This window comes from Vombatus ursinus, unplaced genomic scaffold (genome assembly GCF_900497805.2).
Source record: "Vombatus ursinus unplaced genomic scaffold, bare-nosed wombat genome assembly UNPS02011369.1, whole genome shotgun sequence".
Classification (NCBI taxonomy): domain Eukaryota; kingdom Metazoa; phylum Chordata; class Mammalia; order Diprotodontia; family Vombatidae; genus Vombatus; species Vombatus ursinus.
In genome coordinates this window covers 6,571,680-6,589,502 of record NW_020951147.1, presented here as the reverse complement: position 1 = coordinate 6,589,502, position 17,823 = coordinate 6,571,680, and the positions used below count along the sequence as shown (strand labels likewise).

At 60.1% G+C, this 17,823-nt stretch overlaps 4 protein-coding genes across 5 annotated transcripts; 3 read left to right on the top strand and 1 right to left on the bottom strand.

Annotated features, from left to right (window-relative positions):
• The first annotated feature begins 342 nt into the window (after window positions 1-342).
• Window positions 343-5,088, top strand: DNAJC4 (DnaJ heat shock protein family (Hsp40) member C4). Its single transcript, XM_027856128.1, has 9 exons — window positions 343-369; window positions 416-515; window positions 1,579-1,678; window positions 2,108-2,201; window positions 3,311-3,531; window positions 3,685-3,849; window positions 3,943-4,025; window positions 4,563-4,991; window positions 5,069-5,088. Exons 1-9 carry the CDS (start codon window positions 343-345, stop codon window positions 5,086-5,088), a joined length of 1,239 nt encoding a protein of 412 aa, XP_027711929.1.
• VEGFB (vascular endothelial growth factor B) lies at window positions 5,085-9,552 on the top strand. The gene is made up of 7 exons (XM_027856127.1): window positions 5,085-5,336; window positions 6,687-6,729; window positions 6,934-7,130; window positions 7,560-7,633; window positions 7,767-7,799; window positions 8,056-8,190; window positions 9,103-9,552. Exons 1-7 carry the CDS (start codon window positions 5,085-5,087, stop codon window positions 9,122-9,124), a joined length of 756 nt encoding a protein of 251 aa, XP_027711928.1. The 3' UTR covers window positions 9,125-9,552.
• Window positions 9,553-11,836: 2,284 nt separating this feature from the next.
• On the top strand, window positions 11,837-14,770 carry FKBP2 (FKBP prolyl isomerase 2). 2 transcript variants are annotated; one of them, XM_027855969.1, is made up of 6 exons: window positions 11,837-11,955; window positions 13,196-13,361; window positions 13,504-13,616; window positions 13,705-13,751; window positions 14,519-14,554; window positions 14,662-14,770. In XM_027855969.1, the coding sequence occupies exons 1-6, from the start codon at window positions 11,852-11,854 to the stop codon at window positions 14,721-14,723; spliced, it is 528 nt and encodes a 175-aa protein (XP_027711770.1). In that variant the 5' UTR covers window positions 11,837-11,851; the 3' UTR covers window positions 14,724-14,770. The 2 variants fall into 2 exon arrangements, with proteins under 2 accessions (XP_027711770.1, XP_027711769.1); XM_027855968.1 differs by lacking the exon at window positions 11,837-11,955 and adding an exon at window positions 12,767-12,972.
• Window positions 14,771-15,707: 937 nt separating this feature from the next.
• PPP1R14B (protein phosphatase 1 regulatory inhibitor subunit 14B) lies at window positions 15,708-17,452 on the bottom strand. The gene is made up of 4 exons (XM_027856126.1): window positions 17,276-17,452; window positions 16,701-17,234; window positions 16,286-16,318; window positions 15,708-16,079 (listed from the first exon to the last, which is right to left on the bottom strand). Exons 1-4 carry the CDS (start codon window positions 17,450-17,452, stop codon window positions 16,011-16,013), a joined length of 813 nt encoding a protein of 270 aa, XP_027711927.1. The 3' UTR covers window positions 15,708-16,010.
• Between the last annotated feature and the right edge of the window lie 371 nt (window positions 17,453-17,823).

The following is a 17,823-nucleotide window of genomic DNA, read 5'->3' as shown; positions in this document are numbered from 1 at the left end:
CCACTTGTGTGTTGGAAACGGGGGTGGGGTCTGCACTTGATGGAATCAGCCAGATATGGAATCTTGGGCTCTGACCCTGGACAAGTCACTTGACCTCCTTGGGCCTCAGTTCCCTTCTCTGTAAAACAAGGGGATTGGGTGAGACAGGCTCTGAGAAACCTCTACTCTCCAGGCCTGGACCCCTCCCCATGACACACAGCCCTCAATGCAGGCAATGAGGAAGAGAGGAGGAAGAAACAGGGAGGGGCGGGGGCGGGGCCTCTGGGGGCGGGACTCCAGGACGTCGGGTCCGCTCCTTACGCCTCCATCGCTTCATGGGCGGGCCGAGGAGCGCTAGAGCCAATGGGAGCAGCTGAGGATGTGTGGTGGGTGGGGCGACGTCAACCGTATTTGTGGGCCCAGTAGGCGGGACTAGGAGCAGCGTGGACCAATTGTAAGCTCCTGGAGGCGGGAGAGGGGCGTGGCCCGGGCAGGAGAAGGAAATGGCGGCGCGGGTGTCGGGCTTTGGAGCTCCCGTGAGTGTTCTGGCGGACGTGGGGGGCGGGGGGGCGGAAGGGGGGGTGCAGAGGCGGTGCGTGGGGGCGGGGCTTCGTGCCCCGGTCCCTCCCCTAAAATCAAGGTTGGGGGGCGGGGGGACGCCGGCCTTTTTTGCGGAGCCCAGTACGCGGGGCTTCCCCTGGTTGCGGGGAAGAGAGATTCCTTCTGCCTCAGTTTCCCCTGGGTGGGTGAGAATCTGCCCCTCCGCAAGCACCTCCACGGGCGGACCCTCTTCTCCTGTCAGCCTCTCCTTCCCCACTGGGAGGGACCCCCCCAACGCCGGACACCCCAGTGTCAGTCCCCCAATGTCAAAGACACCCCAGGTCCCCAATGTCAGAGACCCCCCAGTGTCCCCTTTTATCGGTGGCCTCCAATGCCCCCTAATACCAGATCCCCTAGTGTCCCGAAGGTCCGATCTTCCAGCATCCCCAATGTCAGAGACCCCCACTGCTCACCAATGTCAGAGACCCCCCCACTGCCCCCCAGTGTCAGACCCCTACTGCCCCTCAGTATGTCAGAGACCCCCATTGTCAGAGAACTTCACTGCCCTCCCGTGTCAGAGACCCCCGGCTGTCCCCCCCCAGGTGGTGAATTGAGTAATCCAATGAGCCTGAACTCAGATCCAGCTTCAAGCCCCTGCTAGCTGTGTGAACCTAGGCACGTCTCCTATATCTGCCTCAGTTTTCTCAATTGTAAAATGGGAATCATAGCAGCACCTATGTCACCAGGCTGTTGTGAGGATCAAATGAGATCATATTTGTAAAGTGCTCACATAGTAGGTGATTAATAAATGCTTTTGTTCCCTTCCCCCAGTGTCCCCCAGTGGAAGACAAACTCCCAGGGTCCCCAATGACAGAAGCCCCCCCCATGCCCTTTCCCCGTTGACTGAGAACCCCTCCCCCAAGTATCCCCACTCTCAAGAAGCCCGCCCCAGGCTATCCCCACTGTCAGAGATTCCCGACCCACCCAAGGGAGTTCAGAGATCAGCTAGTCAAGTACCAGCCTGGGTGACTTTTCCATGTCCTGCCCATCTTCCCCCAGGCACAGAAATGCCCCTCCTCCGTCTGGTCCCTCACCTCTGCCAGCTGTGTCCCCGATGCCCTCCTTCTGCCAGGCCCCTCAGCTCCACTGTCTGCCTGAGGTGAGTCTGGGCAGCGGAGGGAGAGACCCTGGCCCCAGGCCTGGCTCTGGTCCTGTCCAGGACGCAGGCTCTCCAGGGCCATGCCCTCTTTATATCATGAGGGGGTTGGACCAGGGGGTCCCCGACTCATCCCTTTTCAGTGGTTTTCTGCCTGTTTGGCTACGGCCCCTCCCAGCTCCCACAGTCTATGCCCCATAAAGCGCACCGCGTTTGGGACCCAGAGGACAGGGTTTGATCCCCTTTCTGGGCCTCTGAGTTTCCCCATCTGTAAAACAAGGGTGTTGGTCCCTTGTAAGAGAGGCTGGCTTGATCTGCTCAGGGCCCTTCTGTCTGCCCAGCCCCAGACCCTCTCTGGGGTAACCAGGTATGTTCCCATTATTTCTGAGATTCCCAGAACTATCCAGTCCCCACCCCCCATCTTCTGTGCAGGGCAAGACAGAGTAACTATTATGAGCTTCTGGGGATCCGTCCAGATGCCAGCATGAAGGAAGTCAAACGGGCTTTTTTTGCCAAATCCAAAGAGGTGTGTCTGGGCCAGAAGGCTTTGGTGGGAGCTTTGGGATCTGGGGAAGGAGGGAGGTGCTGAGGCTGGCATTGCCACCCCCATTCCATTGCCTCACCCGCCCCCAACTCTTTGCAAGAGCTGAGTAGGGAAAGGAGCCTTGGGCTCTGAGTCAAAAGACCTCTGTTCTGACGCTTGTAAGCTTTGTGACCTTGGACAGGTCCCAGGCTTGGTGTGGGCAAAGATTCTGAGAACCTTAGCTCCAGGGGGCCCTGGGGAAGCAGGGGGTGTAGACGCTGTCCTCTACTCGAAGTCCTAGGCACTGGGGGGGACTCAGGACCCGGGAAGTCACGTTTTACTAAGCTCTATCAGCTTTGGGGGAGAACGACCTTCCCTATCAGTCCCAGGGCGTCTGATGAGTGGGAGGGAGTGCCACGGGCAGGCCTGGCCCTCGGGATCAGTGGGGAGCTGGGGTCTCAGAGGAGACTTTAGAGAGATAAGGAAAGACAGGATTGGAGGAACCTGGAATACCCTTCCCTGTCCTGCCTTTTCGGTTGAGAAATGTCTGGGCCTGGAGCCAGGCTGGGGCGTGTGGTAAGTGCAGGGGCCTCACTACGGACACCCAGAAGGCTGGGGGGGAGCAATCTTTGTGCCATTTTCATCCCCTTTGTCCTACAAAATTCAGTCATTCACTCGTTCACATATTTATTAGGCCCCTACTGAACCATATGCTGGGGAGCCACAATGTTTGGGTGAGACCAGTAGCCTCCCCTCATGGAGCTTACAGTCCCCAGATCCCTGTAATATACGGGATTACCAAGTCCATTCAGCAAAGAAGCATACAATAGGGGATGTGGAGCGGGGGAAGAGTCTCCTAGCCTGGGGAAACCCAGGGAGGCTGTATGGAGGAGATGGACTGCTAGGGTAAGACTTAAACAAGGGAAAAGATGGATGGAGACAGGCATCATTCCACTCCCATAGCCTCCGAAATAGGGCACCAAGTTTGGGCTGGGATTAGAAAGAAAAGGTATCGTGAAGCCGTTACAGGGGAGGCCTGGGCTTAGGGGAGGAATAAGACAGGCTGGGAGAACCCCCCTCACAGATACCCTTCTCCCCACCCCTACCCGCAGCTGCACCCTGACCGAGACCCAAAGAACCCTGCCCTCCACAACCAGTTTGTGGAGTTGAATGAAGCCTACCGGGTTTTGAGCAAGGAATCCAGCCGGCGAGACTATGACAGCCGGCTCGACGTTCGGGGCTCCACGCCACCTCCCTATCACACCTCCCAGTCTCCCTACCAGAGCTACCGCCCTGCCTCTGCCTCTGCCTCTGCCTCTGCCTCCGGCTCCAGGTGAAGGCCAGACTCCCCAGCCCCCAGCCCTCCGCTCTCTGTATCCCCCCTGCTTCGCTGGCCGTTTGCCACCAACCTGTTCCCACCGCAGCCCACGGCTCTCCTCCCAGCCCCCAAGGATGCCCTCTCTCTGCTATGCCTGTTCCCTTGCAGCTCCTGGTCCTCAGCCGATGCTCGGTACTGGGCCCAGTTCCACAGGGTGCGTCCCGAGGACTATGGAGGCTCTCGGCAGAGGCAGCAGCGGCAGAACCATCAAGTTCTGGGATACTGCCTCCTGCTGATGGTGGGAGGCATGGTGATGCACTACATTGCCTTCAGGTAACCTGCCCTCAGCAATCGGGAAGAGCTCAGGGGGTGACCGCCCGCCTCGGAGGAGAAGCAGACGCCTAACCTTGTTCCTCCTGCAGAAAGCTGGAGCAGGTCCACCGAAGCTTTATGGATGAGAAGGACAGAGTTATCATGGCCATCTACAACGAGAGCAGAAGCAGGGCCAGGTCTCTGCCCCCTTCTCCTCCGAGGAGCCCGGCATTTAGAACTCCAGAGTGGGAGGGCTGGGTGCTGTGGACACTCCCCACTACATCCGTGCCCACAGACCTTGAGGAAGCGTCGCCCCCTGGGCGCAGAGCCCTGTGGCCGCGTGGAAACAGATACAAAATTGAAGGCAGCCTGCCTCTGCCCCTCTTAGATGGACCTCCTTGTAAATGTTATTCTATGTCCCAGATCCAGAGACGAGCAAAGCCAAGAGCTTCGGGAAGTCCAGAGTAGGGGGAGGCATGAACGAGGAGGGACAGGCTTCCTGGGGGAAGGGCACTGAGCCTGGGCTGCCCAGAGCAGGTCGGAAGAATTTAGCGAGTGAAGGGGGACGAGGAGGACGCGGCGGTCTCGGAAAGAGCTGAGCAAAGGCACGTAGGGAGGAACAACGCGTTCCCAGATCCAGGGACTCCCTCTCAGTCTCGAGGCCCGGCTCTCCTCTTTCCCTGCCCTCGGGCCCTCCCCCTGCTCCTGGGGTCACCTCAGACTTTCCCCTCCAGGGCGAACAGCGCCAGGCTCCAGCAGGAGAGACTGCAGAAGCCCCAGAGCCCCCAGCCGCACCCCGGGAAATGACCTGCGACCCTTCTTCCCTTCCCGGCCCCCGGCCCCGGAGAGGGTGACAGGGGCCCGGTGCCCATCTGGACCGTTGCTGCCCGTGTGCAATAAAGTCATTGTCAGTGGGTGTCTGACTCCTCCCTTGTGCCTCCGGTCTTCCCGCAGGCCTTGCCTTCGGCCAGGGTCCGGCTCTGGGCGCTGCCCCTTCGGCGGCCGGAGCCCTCTGGGCTTCTTCCCTCCCACGTGGGCGGTAGCCCCAGGCGTGAGCGAGAGCTGTCCACCCGGTCAGAGCCAGCAGACTGGGAGGGAGGGAGGGGGCGTGTGCAGCCCTAGGGGGAGCGGCCCGGGCTGGGGGTGCGGGCCGCGGGCAGCCCGCCCCCTCTGCCCCCCCCCCCCTACCCCCTTCCCGGCCGCCGCCCGGCCCCCCCCCCCCCGGCCGGGGGGGGGGGAGCGCGTGTCTGGGTCACATGAGCTGCCCGGGCTCGGCCCCCCGCAGCCCCGGCCGCCCGTGTCCCCGCCGCCGCCACCGCCGCTGCCTCCTCGGGCACCGCGCCGCAGCTTGCGCCCCGCGGCCCCGCCATGGGGCTCCCCTCGCGCCTGCCCCCACCCCCGGGCTAGGACGATGCGGGAGCCCCGCGGGCACCATGAGCCCCCTCCTACTGGCCGCCCTGCTGCTGCTGCTGCTGCTGCCGCCGCTGCCCCCCGGAGCCCCGGCGCAGGTAGGTGCGCCCTCGCTCCCGCTGCCCTCTCCCAAGGTTGACGGAAGGAAGTGGAGCCACGGCGCGGGCCGAGGCCCCTCGTGGGGTGGGTCCGGGCCAGTGCCAGCGCCGGGCTGCCCTGGGCATCCATCACGCAAGAACCAACCCTCGGGCACCCGGGACGGCCGAGGGCATCGGCGGGGGACAGGCACCCCTGCTGGCACCGCCAGCCTTGGCTGGGGGGGTGTTGTCTCCCCTCTGGTCCCTTCCCCCTTGCACCCTCTTCTCTGGACTAGCCCCGGGGCGGGAACCGCGTTCTCCTTTCTGGTAGGATCCGGCCTCTTGCCAGCCGTGCCCCTCCCTGACCCTGGCTGGCTGGACAACAACGGCCAGAGGGCACGGGGCCCACGGGTGAGGGAGCTGCCGAAGAACACGGAGCTGGGCTGATGTATTGATCGATGCTTCGGCAAATATTGACTGCGGGCCGAGCCTAGGGAGGCAGTGCCCTCCAGGATGGGGAGGGCACCCATCGGTATTAGCTGAGAAGCAGCTCCCACCGAGAGTAGAACCCTGGGTTTGTAACCAGGAGGCAGGCTCAGAGTCTAGCCCTATTTCAATGCAATTCAAGGAGCTTTTCCCTAGCACCTTACCATTGACTGGGCAAGGCAAGGAGGTGGGGTGGGGTGACAAATGAAACAGTTGGCTACTTGCTGCCTATGTGACCTTGGACTAGTCGGTTCTCTCTGCGCCACTGTCCACCCCCAGAAACTGTGGGCATTTGCCTACAGGTTCTCCAAGGGCCCTGGTAGCTCCCAGTAGATACTAAGTTTCTGGATAATAGAGTTTCCACGTCTACAGTGTGATTTCTCCAAAGACTTAGCTCAGGGCTCTGCCTGTGGCAATTCATTAACAGCTGGAAGGAGTCTGAATTTAGCGCTGGAACAGAGCGTAAAGTCATGTCCAACTCCTTCCTTTCAGGTGTAGATACTGAGGGCCAGAACTGTCACCCCAGCAGCAAGGGATGAAACTGGGATTTGAACCCAGGCCCTCTGACCTCCAAATGAAGTAGCATTGTTTTCCTTACATCATAGTCATTGAATTGAATTGGATCCACATGCAGAGATAACTTACAATGCCCAAAGTGGCTTGCATTTCTTCTGAGATGTTAGGGAGAGGTGACTATGGTAGGGTGGTCAGGGAAGGAGTCATAGAAATGACATCTCCTTTTCTGGAAAAGGGGTGAAGCCCTAGGGAACAGTGAGGATCTCCTCAGGAAGTGGCAGGGTTCTAGGACTGGGTGACAGGTGCCCCCCACCCCACCCCCGTTCCCATGTTCCATTATAGAAGCCTAAGGTCTTGTTTCCCCTACAGACTTTCAGTTCCCCACCCGAGGGGCCCCACCACCAACAGAAAGGTAAGAGGATGAAAATTAGGAGGGAGTCTATGGGGAGATAGCTCATTCTAGGATCTGAGGTCTAGAAGGGAGGGCTGGAGCTGAGATAATTGCATCTATTCTGGGTGTCGGGAAGGGTAAAAAGAAGAGCAGGCCAAGTCCTGGGAGGAGGAAGAGAGACATTTTGGAAGAGTGCTTAGGAAAAGGCAGTTCTCCTTTCCTCAGTGGTTCCCTGGCTGGAGGTGTTCAGCCGAGCCTCCTGCCAGCCCCGGGAGGTGCTGGTGCCCTTGAGCCTGGAGTTCCCAGGCGAGGTGGCCCACCGGCTGGTGCCTAGCTGCGTGACCTTGCAGCGATGTGGAGGCTGCTGCCATGATGAGGCTCTGGAGTGTGTGCCTACTAGCCAGCGCCACGTCCGAATGCAGGTACTGGTGTGGTATGGGGAGGCAGCAGTGGGGACCCTGTCGGAGAAAGCGTCTGGCCATTCCATGGGCAGCGTCAGCCTCTAGATGGTGGCATTGCTGGAAGCTCAGAGTGGGCGCTAGGTCCTGACTGCATTCTGCTGGCCTAGACCTCCTCATGGCTCACGAGCATAGTGGAAAGAGCCCCAGCTTTGGAACCAGACACCTTGAGCTTCAATCCTGCCTCTGCCATTCACATTACTTGTGTTACCTTGGACAGGTTACCTGGGGGTCATTTTCCTTGTCTGGGCCTCAGTTTCCTCATCTGTAAAATAACTGGAGATCCCTTCCAAATTTAAAGTCCCACGTCTTTGTAGTTTGTCCCTGGGATTTCCCCCCTTCCCCCCACCCACAGTTCTCTCTCTGTCTCCCAAATCTTCACTCCGAGGACAGATCCTGATGATCAGGTACCTGAGCAGTCACCTGGGGGAGATGTCCCTTGTGGAGCACAGCCAATGTGAATGCAGGTAGGGAGGGGACAGGGGAGAAGGGGTCAAAAGAAGGCTGGAGGGGCAGAAGGCTAAGGCTGGGAGTGGGGCTGAGGGAAAGCATGACATCTGTCAAGGGCCTAGATCCTCACTCTCCCTTCTTGCTTTTCAGACCAAAAAAGGACACTTTCGTGAAGCCCATCAGGTGAGCTCATTGCTAGTCTCCCCGTTTGGGCTACAGAAACATCGCGGGTCAGGAAGCTGTCATTGGAAGTGCCTTATTCGGCTTCAGCACCATCGCCCGAGGTCCCTAGAGATCCCCTTTGCTCTGACCCTGTTCCTGCCTCAGGGATTGGGAAGCCTGGCCCTCCTGCCCTTAGAGATCTTGCCTCTCCCCTCCTACACTTCCTACTCCTTGGCCTCAAGCTAACCACGGGACTCCTTCCTTTTGCTGCTGCCAGCCCCAGGCCCCAATGTCCTAGATGTGCCCAGAGACGCCAGCGCCCCGATCCTCGAACCTGCACCTGTCGCTGCAGACGCCGAAGCTTATTGCGTTGCCAAGGGCGGGGCCTAGAATTCAACCCAGACACCTGCAGGTGAGTAGAATGGGACCAGGTCAGAGAGGGAGGAGGAGGCCAAGGAAAAGAATGGGCAAGTCTTCTGAAGAAGGTATTTCCAGGAGCAGGAACAGGCACAAGCTTATTCCCACAAACAGACAAAACCCCACACCCCCAAACTCAGGGTTGGAAGGAGCGTCAGAGGACTTCTGGGCCCATCCTCGGGTATATGTAAGTCAGAGGAGCAGGGGTGGAAATCAAGGGACAAGATAGTCTGAACTTTGTGAACCAGAGTTCACAGGATTCAGAGTATGAAGAAATCTTAGGGTTCATCTAGTCCAACGCCAGAGGATCTGAGGGTCTGAGAAGCAATTATGGTGTGGGTGAATACCAGCCAGGTGGAGCAGCCAGGCTGTTATCCTTGCCAACAGCCAAAGGTCACTGAAATGAAGAAGAGCTTAGGATAAGGTTGTGGGGGTCACTTGTCTTTTGTAGGTCTCAGTTATCCCATCTGGGAAATGAACTGAACAAGCTCTCCACAGTCCCCTCCATCCCTGCCATTCTCTGTTCTAAGAACCCTCCCAGCCCTGCCATTCCATGTCCTAAGAGGCCACCCCAGGCCTGCCATTCCGTATTCTAAGGGCCCTCCCAGCCCTGACATAATTCCTTTCTATCATCCTCTCTAGTATGGGGACATAGGCATCCCCCCCCCCCCCCCCCCCCCACTCCACACTTACTCCTCCAAGATTCTGGACAAGCACCATCAGGCTGATTACAGTCCCCTTTAACAAGCACTTGTTAAGCCATTCCTGTGTTTGAGGCTGCACTTGCAGACAAAACAATCTCTGTGACCAGCTAGTTTACCTGCTTTTTAGGATGGGCTCATTCGGGCTTTCTCTGGTTTATGCCTTTGTTTATGTGTCTGAGTTTGACCTTCGTGTCCTACCTCAGGTGCAAGAAGCTTCGAAGGTGACACGGCCCTTCCTGGATTCTGATGGGACATCCCTTCCTCGGCCCCAACCCCACGATGGGATGGGGAGCCCTGTTGGGGCATTGTGCCAATGGCTACAGCGGGGAAGGGAGCTGCTGCTACAGAGGAAGTCCAGACCTCTTGGAGTGATCTGTCACCCTAAGCTGCTATGCTTGGAGGGGAAGGGCAGGGCAGGGCAGGGGAGGTCACTGGTTTGGGGTAAAAGGGATTCAACTCTCTTTATTTAATGCCCTCCCTTGCCCAGACAAACACCGTGTCACTGAATTCCTCACTGCCTTCCCCTGCCAATTGACAGTGGGATGAAGAAAGGTGGGGAAATTCCAGAGCCACCAAGAATGTTCTTGGCTTTGGTACATGGATGGTGTGACCCCCAGACCTCTTAAAAAAGATGAAAAAAGTTGTGACCTAGACTCCTCTCTATGCAGAGATGCATCATCACATGGAACTGTGCCAAGCCTACCACCGTCCTGCTACACTGTGGGAGGCATGGGGGGGGGCCTCCAGGGATCTCATCCGTGCCTCAAGGTGGAACACCAGCAATGGGATGTTTTTGTTAGTTAATTCTTCCCATACCCTGACAGAAAAGAAACAGGCCAAAAGCTTCACACCTGCCTAACGCCCCCTCCCAAGCCAACCTCCTGCACTGGAAAAGGCCCTTAGAGACCCCCACTGTAGAGAGGAGGAGATGAGACCCAGAAGCTGGAAAGGACTCATTCCCAGTAGGTAATGCAGCCAGCTAGTGAGGGGTATTCATCCCTAGCTCCCAGGTGAAGAGGGAGCACATTCCAGACACAGACCGCCTTGGGCAAATAAACATGGGCAGGAGGTGGAATTTTACCTTCTGACCAGAACACACAGAAGGCCATGGAGGTAGGAGGTAGGACCTAGGATGGAGGTAGGCAGGTGGGCACCAAACCGTGGAGGGCCTTATGGCCCCCTTTTCCTTGTTAGCTCAATCCTCTCCTTTCACCCTTTCCTTCTGCTTCTCCCCTACAGTTTTCTGGGCAGCACCTGTGGTATGAACAGGCTGCTTACTCACCGGCACCTGATTCCTCTCACTCCCCAACCAGACATTCTCACACCCCCACCTAGTTGTTCATCATCCCCTACAGTGGGAAGGGCAAGGGGTCCAGCGAGCTTCCCCCCCCCCCCCCAACCAGGTGTGGGCTAAAGAACCCGGGTCTAAGCAGGCCAACGCTAGAATCACTGAACTTCAGAGCCAGAATGGACCTTGGTGGGTCTCCTGTGACCAAGGAAGCCACCCAGAACAAGCATTGGGTCCGGAGTCTAAGGACCTAGGTTTGAGTCCTGATGGCCTGGGCAAGTCACATGCCTCCTGTGGAGGACAGAAGTCGTTTCTCATTTGTAACAGGAATGGGGTAGACTGTGGCTTATTTATTTCTAAGTCCTTTCAAGGCAATCCTATAACTTAATAGGAAACAGACGTTCCAGGGAAAGTGAGTTCCGGGAGTTAATTAATGGAGACCCAGGATTTTTCCAGTCTAGGGCTTGAGTCTGGACTCTCTTTGAATCAGAACGATGAGGGCACGTCTCTAAAGAACATTTTCAAAGGAGAGCCCCCTTCCCCTTCCCCACCCCCCAAATGTGGCTCTCCGTGACCTTGGGCAGGTTCTCTTCTCTCTGGAGCCTGCTTTCACTTTCTGCACTGGAAATCTGAAAATCCTTAAATCTTAGGATCTAATAGGAAGAGGAGCCCAGGGTTCGAGCCTTGCACACTCCCTCCTCCTGTGGCTCTGACGGTCATGCTGTGGGGAAGGCATACTTTTGAAGCTCTGCCCCGCCAAGGTCATTCCTAACTCTGGCAGCTAAGAGGACCCGTTTCCTGGCTCCTGCCCGGAGGTGAACAGCCTCAGGATCGGCTACCGCCAGCGGCTTGTCTTCCAGTCTGGGCAGGGCCGGGCCAGGACCCAGGACCCAGGACCCAGGACCCAGGACCCAGGACCCAGGACCCAGGACCCCAGGGGGCTGGCCTCCTGGGCCGAGTGGCCCTTCCCTCAAGCCCTAGATCTAGGTTCCTGGGACAAGGGCAAACTGACCGCCGAGGGGAAGGGGAAGGGGAAGGGGAGGTGTCCAGCCCCCTTTCATTGAAGACGGTCAAGCTGGGAATGGACACCCCTTGTTCTGCAGGTTGGGGCAAGGATTCTTATTCGGGGAGGGAGGGACTCGGCCAGATGAGGCTCCCTGCACATGCACGGAAGTTAGGCTACGTGCCTATCATCCAGACGGAGAAACTGAGGCACAGGCACAGCACGTGGGTCATCCAGGGTCGCACGGCCCCCAAGGCCTAGGCTCCAAACCACGGGCCCACTCCCGCACAGGGACAGGCGGAGGCTCCGAGGCAAGGGACTGGCCATGAAGCCTGAGCCAGGAGGGGAAACTGAGGCAGGGCCCACGAGGGGTGGGGAAGGGCTGAGGGCAAAATGGCGCCCAAGCCCTTGAGGCAGCGGGAACTCGCACGACCCGCGCTGCGTCCGGCCGGAAGTAGGGGTGACCCGGTCGGAAGTCGCTCTTAACCCTAAAACCGGGAAGCCGGCACTCGGGTAGGGGCGTTGGGGAGAGGAGAAAGAGTAGAAAGAGGAAGTGACATCACCTCCGGCATGGGTCCGCAGGTTTCACTATCAGACCGACCCCCGCGGCCTCACGTGACAGAGGCGGTTCTGGAGGCGGGACCATGCGCCGCTCTGACCAATGACGGAGGGCGGCGTGGCCCCGGCCGAGGCGTGGTGGCGGCGCGTGCGCAGTGTTGGCGGCGGCGGCGGCGCTGGTCGGGATTCAGGGGGCGCGGTGAGGAGGTGAGCGGGGGGCCGCAGCCCGGGGCGGGGACGGGGACGGGGCCGGGGCCGGGGCCGGGGCCCCGGGGGTCGCCGAGGGACCAGGGCAGCAGGGAGAGGGGCCCCGGGGCATTACAGGCCCGGTGATGCCGCAAGGGGCGGAGTCTTATTCGACAGGGGGCGGGGCCCCAGGCCAAGGGGCGGGGGCTGATCGAGGAGGAGGTGGGGCCCCGAGTCAGGGGCCGGGGCCAGGGCTAACGGACCTTGGAGCTCCGGGGGCGGGACCCGGACCCACAAGGGGCCGGGTCGTGAGCGAGGGCGGGGCCTTGGGCCTGGGGGCGGGGCCGGCCCCGCGGAGACGCGCAGCCATAGGCCAGGAGGCGGACCCTAGCGCGGAGGTGGGCGGGGCATCGGGCTGTGGGGCAGAGCCCCTGAAGAGCGGGGCCCAGGCACCCCGCGGCCGGGGGGATAACCCTGGGAGCCGGGCAGGCCTCCTCCGGGGAGGGCGGGTCTGGGGCCGAGGTCGGCCCCGGACCCCACCAGGAGAGGTGGTGTGGGTGGAAAGGGAGCAGCGGGCGCCAGACCCGGGCCCTGTGTGGGTGCCCCGCAGACCCCCGCGGGCTCAGAGCTGGGGGGGCGCCCCTGGGGGCGGAGGGGGGCAGGCCTGGGGGGTCACCCCCGCGGACAGGGGCTCTCCAGAGCCCCCGGGAGACGTGTGGGTCCCCAGGGGGCGCCCCCCATCCGTTGGAGAGGTGTGGGTGTGCTGGGCTGGAGGGGCTTGGGTGTGGCGGGAGTGGGGGGTGCCCGTGGGGTCTGCAGGGGAGCAGCCAGAGAGGGTCTGGACCTTGCGGAAGGGAGAGGCCACCAAGGGCACAGGAGGAGATTGAAGGGCAGGGGATCAGGGCAGGGAATGAGCGGGATTGGGGGGTGGGATCCGTGTCGACAGCTTTGGGGCAGGACCCCCGGCTGCTGTGTCTTCCCCTCGTCCCCTCCCCCCGCTGCTGGGCTCAAAGGTCAAGCCCCCTTTGCCATGGACAGGTAAGCGTGGCTGCCGAAGCCTGGTGGGGGGGTGGGGGGGATCCCTGAGGGATAACTCACTGATGGAGGGGTGGGCACGCTCTGCTACAAGGGTGGTGGGCACCTGGCTGGTCTCTACCCTTTGCCTGGGATCCTGTGGGGCTTTGGGGGTGAAGTCCCCCACCTCCAAGTGACCACCTCTTCTGTCCTCCCCTGCTTGTGGGGGGTGGCTTTGTGCCCACAGGGTCATGCAGCTGAGCTGGCTTCTGGTCTTCCTGTCCCTCTGCCTGGGTGTCCTGCCCACCAGGGCAGGGGAGGGGAAGCGAAAGCTCCAGATCGGAGTAAAAAAGCGGGTGGACCACTGCCCCCTCAAGTCCCGCAAGGGTGATGTGCTCCACATCCATTACACAGTGAGCAGGCTTGGCTGGGGTTCCATGGAGGGTGGGAGGGGCCCCTCGATGGAGCCCAGGTTCGACTAGGTCACCTTAGATTGTGTGACCGTGAATTGGAGCTCTCCTCCGGCTGCCTTACCCTCCCCCTCTCCCTCTGCAGGGGAGGCTGGAAGATGGCACTGAGTTTGACAGCAGTCTGCACCGTGACCAGCCCTTTGTCTTCTCCTTGGGAACAGGCCAGGTCATCAAGGGCTGGGACCAGGGGCTCCTTGGGTAAGTGTGAGGGGGGTGGGAGTCTGGGAGGTTGGGCCCAGCAATCTGACTGCCAGGGCTGCTCAGGGCTGTGCTTTCCTCCCCCCAGGATGTGTGAGGGGGAGAAGCGGAAGCTGGTGATCCCATCAGAGCTGGGTAAGAGACCAGGGCTTTGGGGTCAGGCCTATACTGCAGTCTTGTGTGGCCTGGTGTCCACAGGCCCAGCCCCTGCCCTCAGGAAGCAGCTGTGTCCAGCTGCCTAGAAAGGCAGGCTGGCAGGGCTGGCTCCACTGCTGACCTTGAGGTCCCCATCACCACCTGAGGTGTCATCCTGCCTGCTCAGGCAGTGCTGCTGGGGGCTCTTGCCTTCTTCTCGTCTTCCTGCCCCGCCCCAAGCCACTGACCCTTCTCCCCAGTGCTTCTGGCTGGGAAGGTCCGTCTCAAAGTCCCATCTCTTGCACTGCCCTTTGTGGAATTCTAAAGAGGGTTGGCACACAGTAGGCATTGCCAGCTCCATTGAGGGTGGGGCTGAAGGGCAAAGGAGAGGAGATGGTCAGGCCTCTCCCTATGTCCATTCTGCTTGGCTCTGGCTGCCTTTGGGGGGCCCCCCCTTGCAGCCTGTTGTCTGTCATTGCACATTGCTGAAAGCTGTCCTTGGGTCTTGGAGGACCTAAGGTCCAGTCATGAGGGGCCATTGGGAGCCCTAGCCTGAGGACTTAGCTCAGGAAGGAGGGTCAGGTTCCCCCCCCCCCCAACGAAGGCACTGACTTTTAGCCTAGTTTGTCTTCAGGAACCCCATCTAGTTTCTGCCTCAGGGCCTGATTAGGGAGAAGGCTAAATGGAGTGTCCCCCAAGGTGAGGAAGAAAGGGAAGCCCTGGGCCAAAAAGCTCCTCATTGGTGCCCCTCTCCCTTCTCCCCACAGGATATGGGGATCGAGGAGCTCCCCCGAAGATTCCAGGTAATCTAACCTCGCGCCCCTCCCCCCCATTTTGAGTCTGGAGGGAGGCCCGTTTCTGGCCCCTTCCATGCTCTGAAGCCTTATTCCTGTTCTTCCTGCCCTCCCAGGTAGAGCCACATTGGTGTTTGAGGTGGAGCTGCTGAAGATTGAGCGGAGACCTGAACTCTAGCAGAGGGGTTGGGAAGAGAATGGGGAGGGGGGAAGGAAGGGAGGGAAGTCCTTCTCTCAGGGGACCAGACTTTGTTTAAAAAAAGTGAAATAAAAAGCCAAAGGGATTGTGGTGTGTGTGTGTCCTGGGAAAGAGGGGGGGGGCTCAGCTGATGGCCCCCACCGCTGGGCAGGGCCTGCCACCCCACATGCCTTTCCCCTAGGACAGCTGCTGCCGCTGCTGCTCCATCTCCATCCTGGGCAACCTCTTCCTACCTCTGTCTCTTTATTTCAACTGGAAAATGAAGGAATTGGCCTCAAACACCTCAGCAGGCCTTCCCACTGCGCTGTGAATGCTAGCCCCCAGCAGCCCCGGGCTGAGGGGCTCTGGCCTCCTTTCCTACATTGCAGTACCATATTGTAGCACATGGGGGCACTGGAAACCCAGCCTTCAGGCTCCCCCCTCCCCAGGGGGCTTGGGCAGGAGTGCTGGGTGGGAGGCCAAGGAAACTGGCAGCGCTGAAAGGCCTAGGCTGGGTGGGGTGGACAAGGGGGCAAAGGCAATCAGGGTCTAGAGGGCAGAAACCAGATTTGGGGCATGCCAAGAAAAGCAGGGAAAGTCCTAGTTGATTCCTTCAGTCCTAAGTGGGTGGCAGGAGTTGGCACAGTGCCCACATGGCTGAGCCCAGGCCGGAAGCCCAGGCCGGAAAGGGGGCACATGCCTTCCAGCTGACATCAGCACCGCTAACCACCCCTCCCTCCCGCCTTCCCATCCCCAGCCTCCCCAGCCAGGTCTGTCTCCAGTCTGGGGATGGAGCTCTGAGTTGTCACCACAGCAACAGAGGCCTGAGGGGAAGGCTGAAGGCCTCCGGGGGTCAAGGCCAGGAGAAGGACCCCTCTGCTCCAATGCTGTCATCACTCCTCCCTCTCTGGGCCATTCTGGGGGTGCCCAGTGTGGAGGAGATGCTGAATCCCACCCCCCTAGGCACACAGACCAGGCTCAGAATGCACAAAAGGCAGGCCCTGGCTTTATTCAAGGGCCTGTACGGCTGTCGATATAAAAACACAAAAAGTCCCTCAGCTTAATAACAATAAAAAACCCCAAACGGAAACTCGGGGGAGCAGGGAGAAAGGCCCCAAGCAGGGGCTTGAGGGGCCCTCTGCGGGGCACCAGGCCCAGGCAGTAGGGCCCCCCCCTCAAGTATTGCTGTTGCTACGAGGTCAGGGGCAGTAGGGTGGGCAGCGATTGTCCTGGTGGGTAGCCCCCACCTCTCGCCCTAGTCAAGGGGTTAAGGTGGGGGGCGGGGCCTCACTTCTTCTGGGGTGTGCTCAGCTTCTGCATTCCTCGGATCTTGTCTAGCAGGTCAGAGATGAAGGCCTGGTGAGAGACAGAGGCTGAGTCGGGGTGCGGGAGGTCTGGACCTTAGGGGACACTCAGAGTTAGAGGGGATCTGGGACCTAGACCCAGGTGTTCTGACTGTGAAGTCAAAGGCACACTCTTTCCACTAGAGCACACTGTCCCAAGGATGGGGGAGAAAGGCGGGTGGATGGGGAACTGCCCCCCCAACACACACAGGCTCTTACCTCGGTGGGTTTGTAACAGTCAACCAGCAGCTCCTGTGGGAAAGAGAGTCACAGCAGTGAAGCCCATGCTGACTCCCCACACTGGACACCCTCCATGAGCCCAGGCAAGGTTTAGAGCTGCCAGCGAGGGTGAGTGACCTGAAAGTCCAAGCCCTGTATCTGCAGCTGAAGACACGGAACTCTCCAGAGTTGGTTTTTTTGTGTTGGTTTGTTTTTTGGTGAGACAGTCCGAGTAAATGACTTGCCCAGGGTCACACAGCTAGTAAGTGTCAAGTGTCTGAGGCTGGATTTGAACTCAGGTCTTCCTGACTCCAGGGCCGGTGCTCTATCGAGAGTGGGCTCTGGCCCAATGGGGAGGATGTACCACACGGAGCCCTCCCCCACCCCCCACGCTGCACCCCATCCCCCGGCCCACCTTGACTCGGGCGGCCCGGGCGCTGTCACTCTCCATGTCCAAAAGCTCATCTACATCGATCTCCAGCTCAGGGATTTCCTCTTCCTGGGAGAGAGAAGGGGCTGAGTCAGGAGGCAGACCGAGACACCTCTCCTGGGCAGCAGCCCAAGGGCCCCTCCGCCCTTCCCCCTCCTCGTCCCAGCTTCTTTTTGGAAGGTGGAGGGCGGCAGCTTCGGGGATATGCTGGAGACCAGGCTGAGGGGGGACAAAGGGCCAGAGGAGAATCACTGCAGCATCCTGCCAGCAGGCGAGCGGTGGGGGAGCCCCAAAGTGAGGGCAGAAAAGAAAGAAGGCTGGGGGCAGGGGCGGTGCAAGGAGATGGGCTGCTCCTGACAAGGGCCATTCTCCCCTCGGGCACAGGTGCTGCCAGCTGCCTCGCTCGGCTCCTGCTCCCTCCCCTCTTCCCCCCAAACACCTGCCACGAGCTTCCTGCCCAGCCAGCCCCGGCCCTGCGAAGCAGCAGCTGGAGAGGGGAAGGAGGAGGAGGAAGTGAGGAGCGAGAGGGGTCAGAGGTCAGAACTGCAGAAGCCCGGGACCCTTCGAAAGAGGAACAATGGAGGGCTCTGGGAGAGAGGGAGGGAAGGAGCCCCCAAGGCGTTGCCAGACACCCCTTCCAGAAGCAGCTGCATTCCAGGGCCAGGGTGGAAAGGCCGGGGCAGGGCCCCATCATTACCTCCACCCCACCGCACCGCACCCTTGGGTCCCTGACTCATCCCCATGAGCAACCCAAGAGTCATGGGGGAGGGGGCGGGAAGAGACAATGGCTGGGTCCTCACAGCAGCCCCCCTCCCTGACCAGGGCCTCTCCCTGCAGCCCCTTCAATGGCAGGATCAGGAACCTCAGAGATTATCCACGGGGAAGCAAATAAGGGCTGAAGGTTCTTTCCAGCCTCAGGACTCCGAGCTGGCTCAGCCCAGGGCTGAACAAGAAAGAGGGTATGGGGGCTTAACAGCCCCACCCCACCGGATTAGGAAGCCGGGTGCCCCACGAGGGGAAGGGGAGGAGCTGGTTCTCCCGAAGTGGGGTACAAGGAGTCCCGGCTAAGTGGGGCGGGGCGGGTCCTCAGCTGGGAAGGGGGGCACAT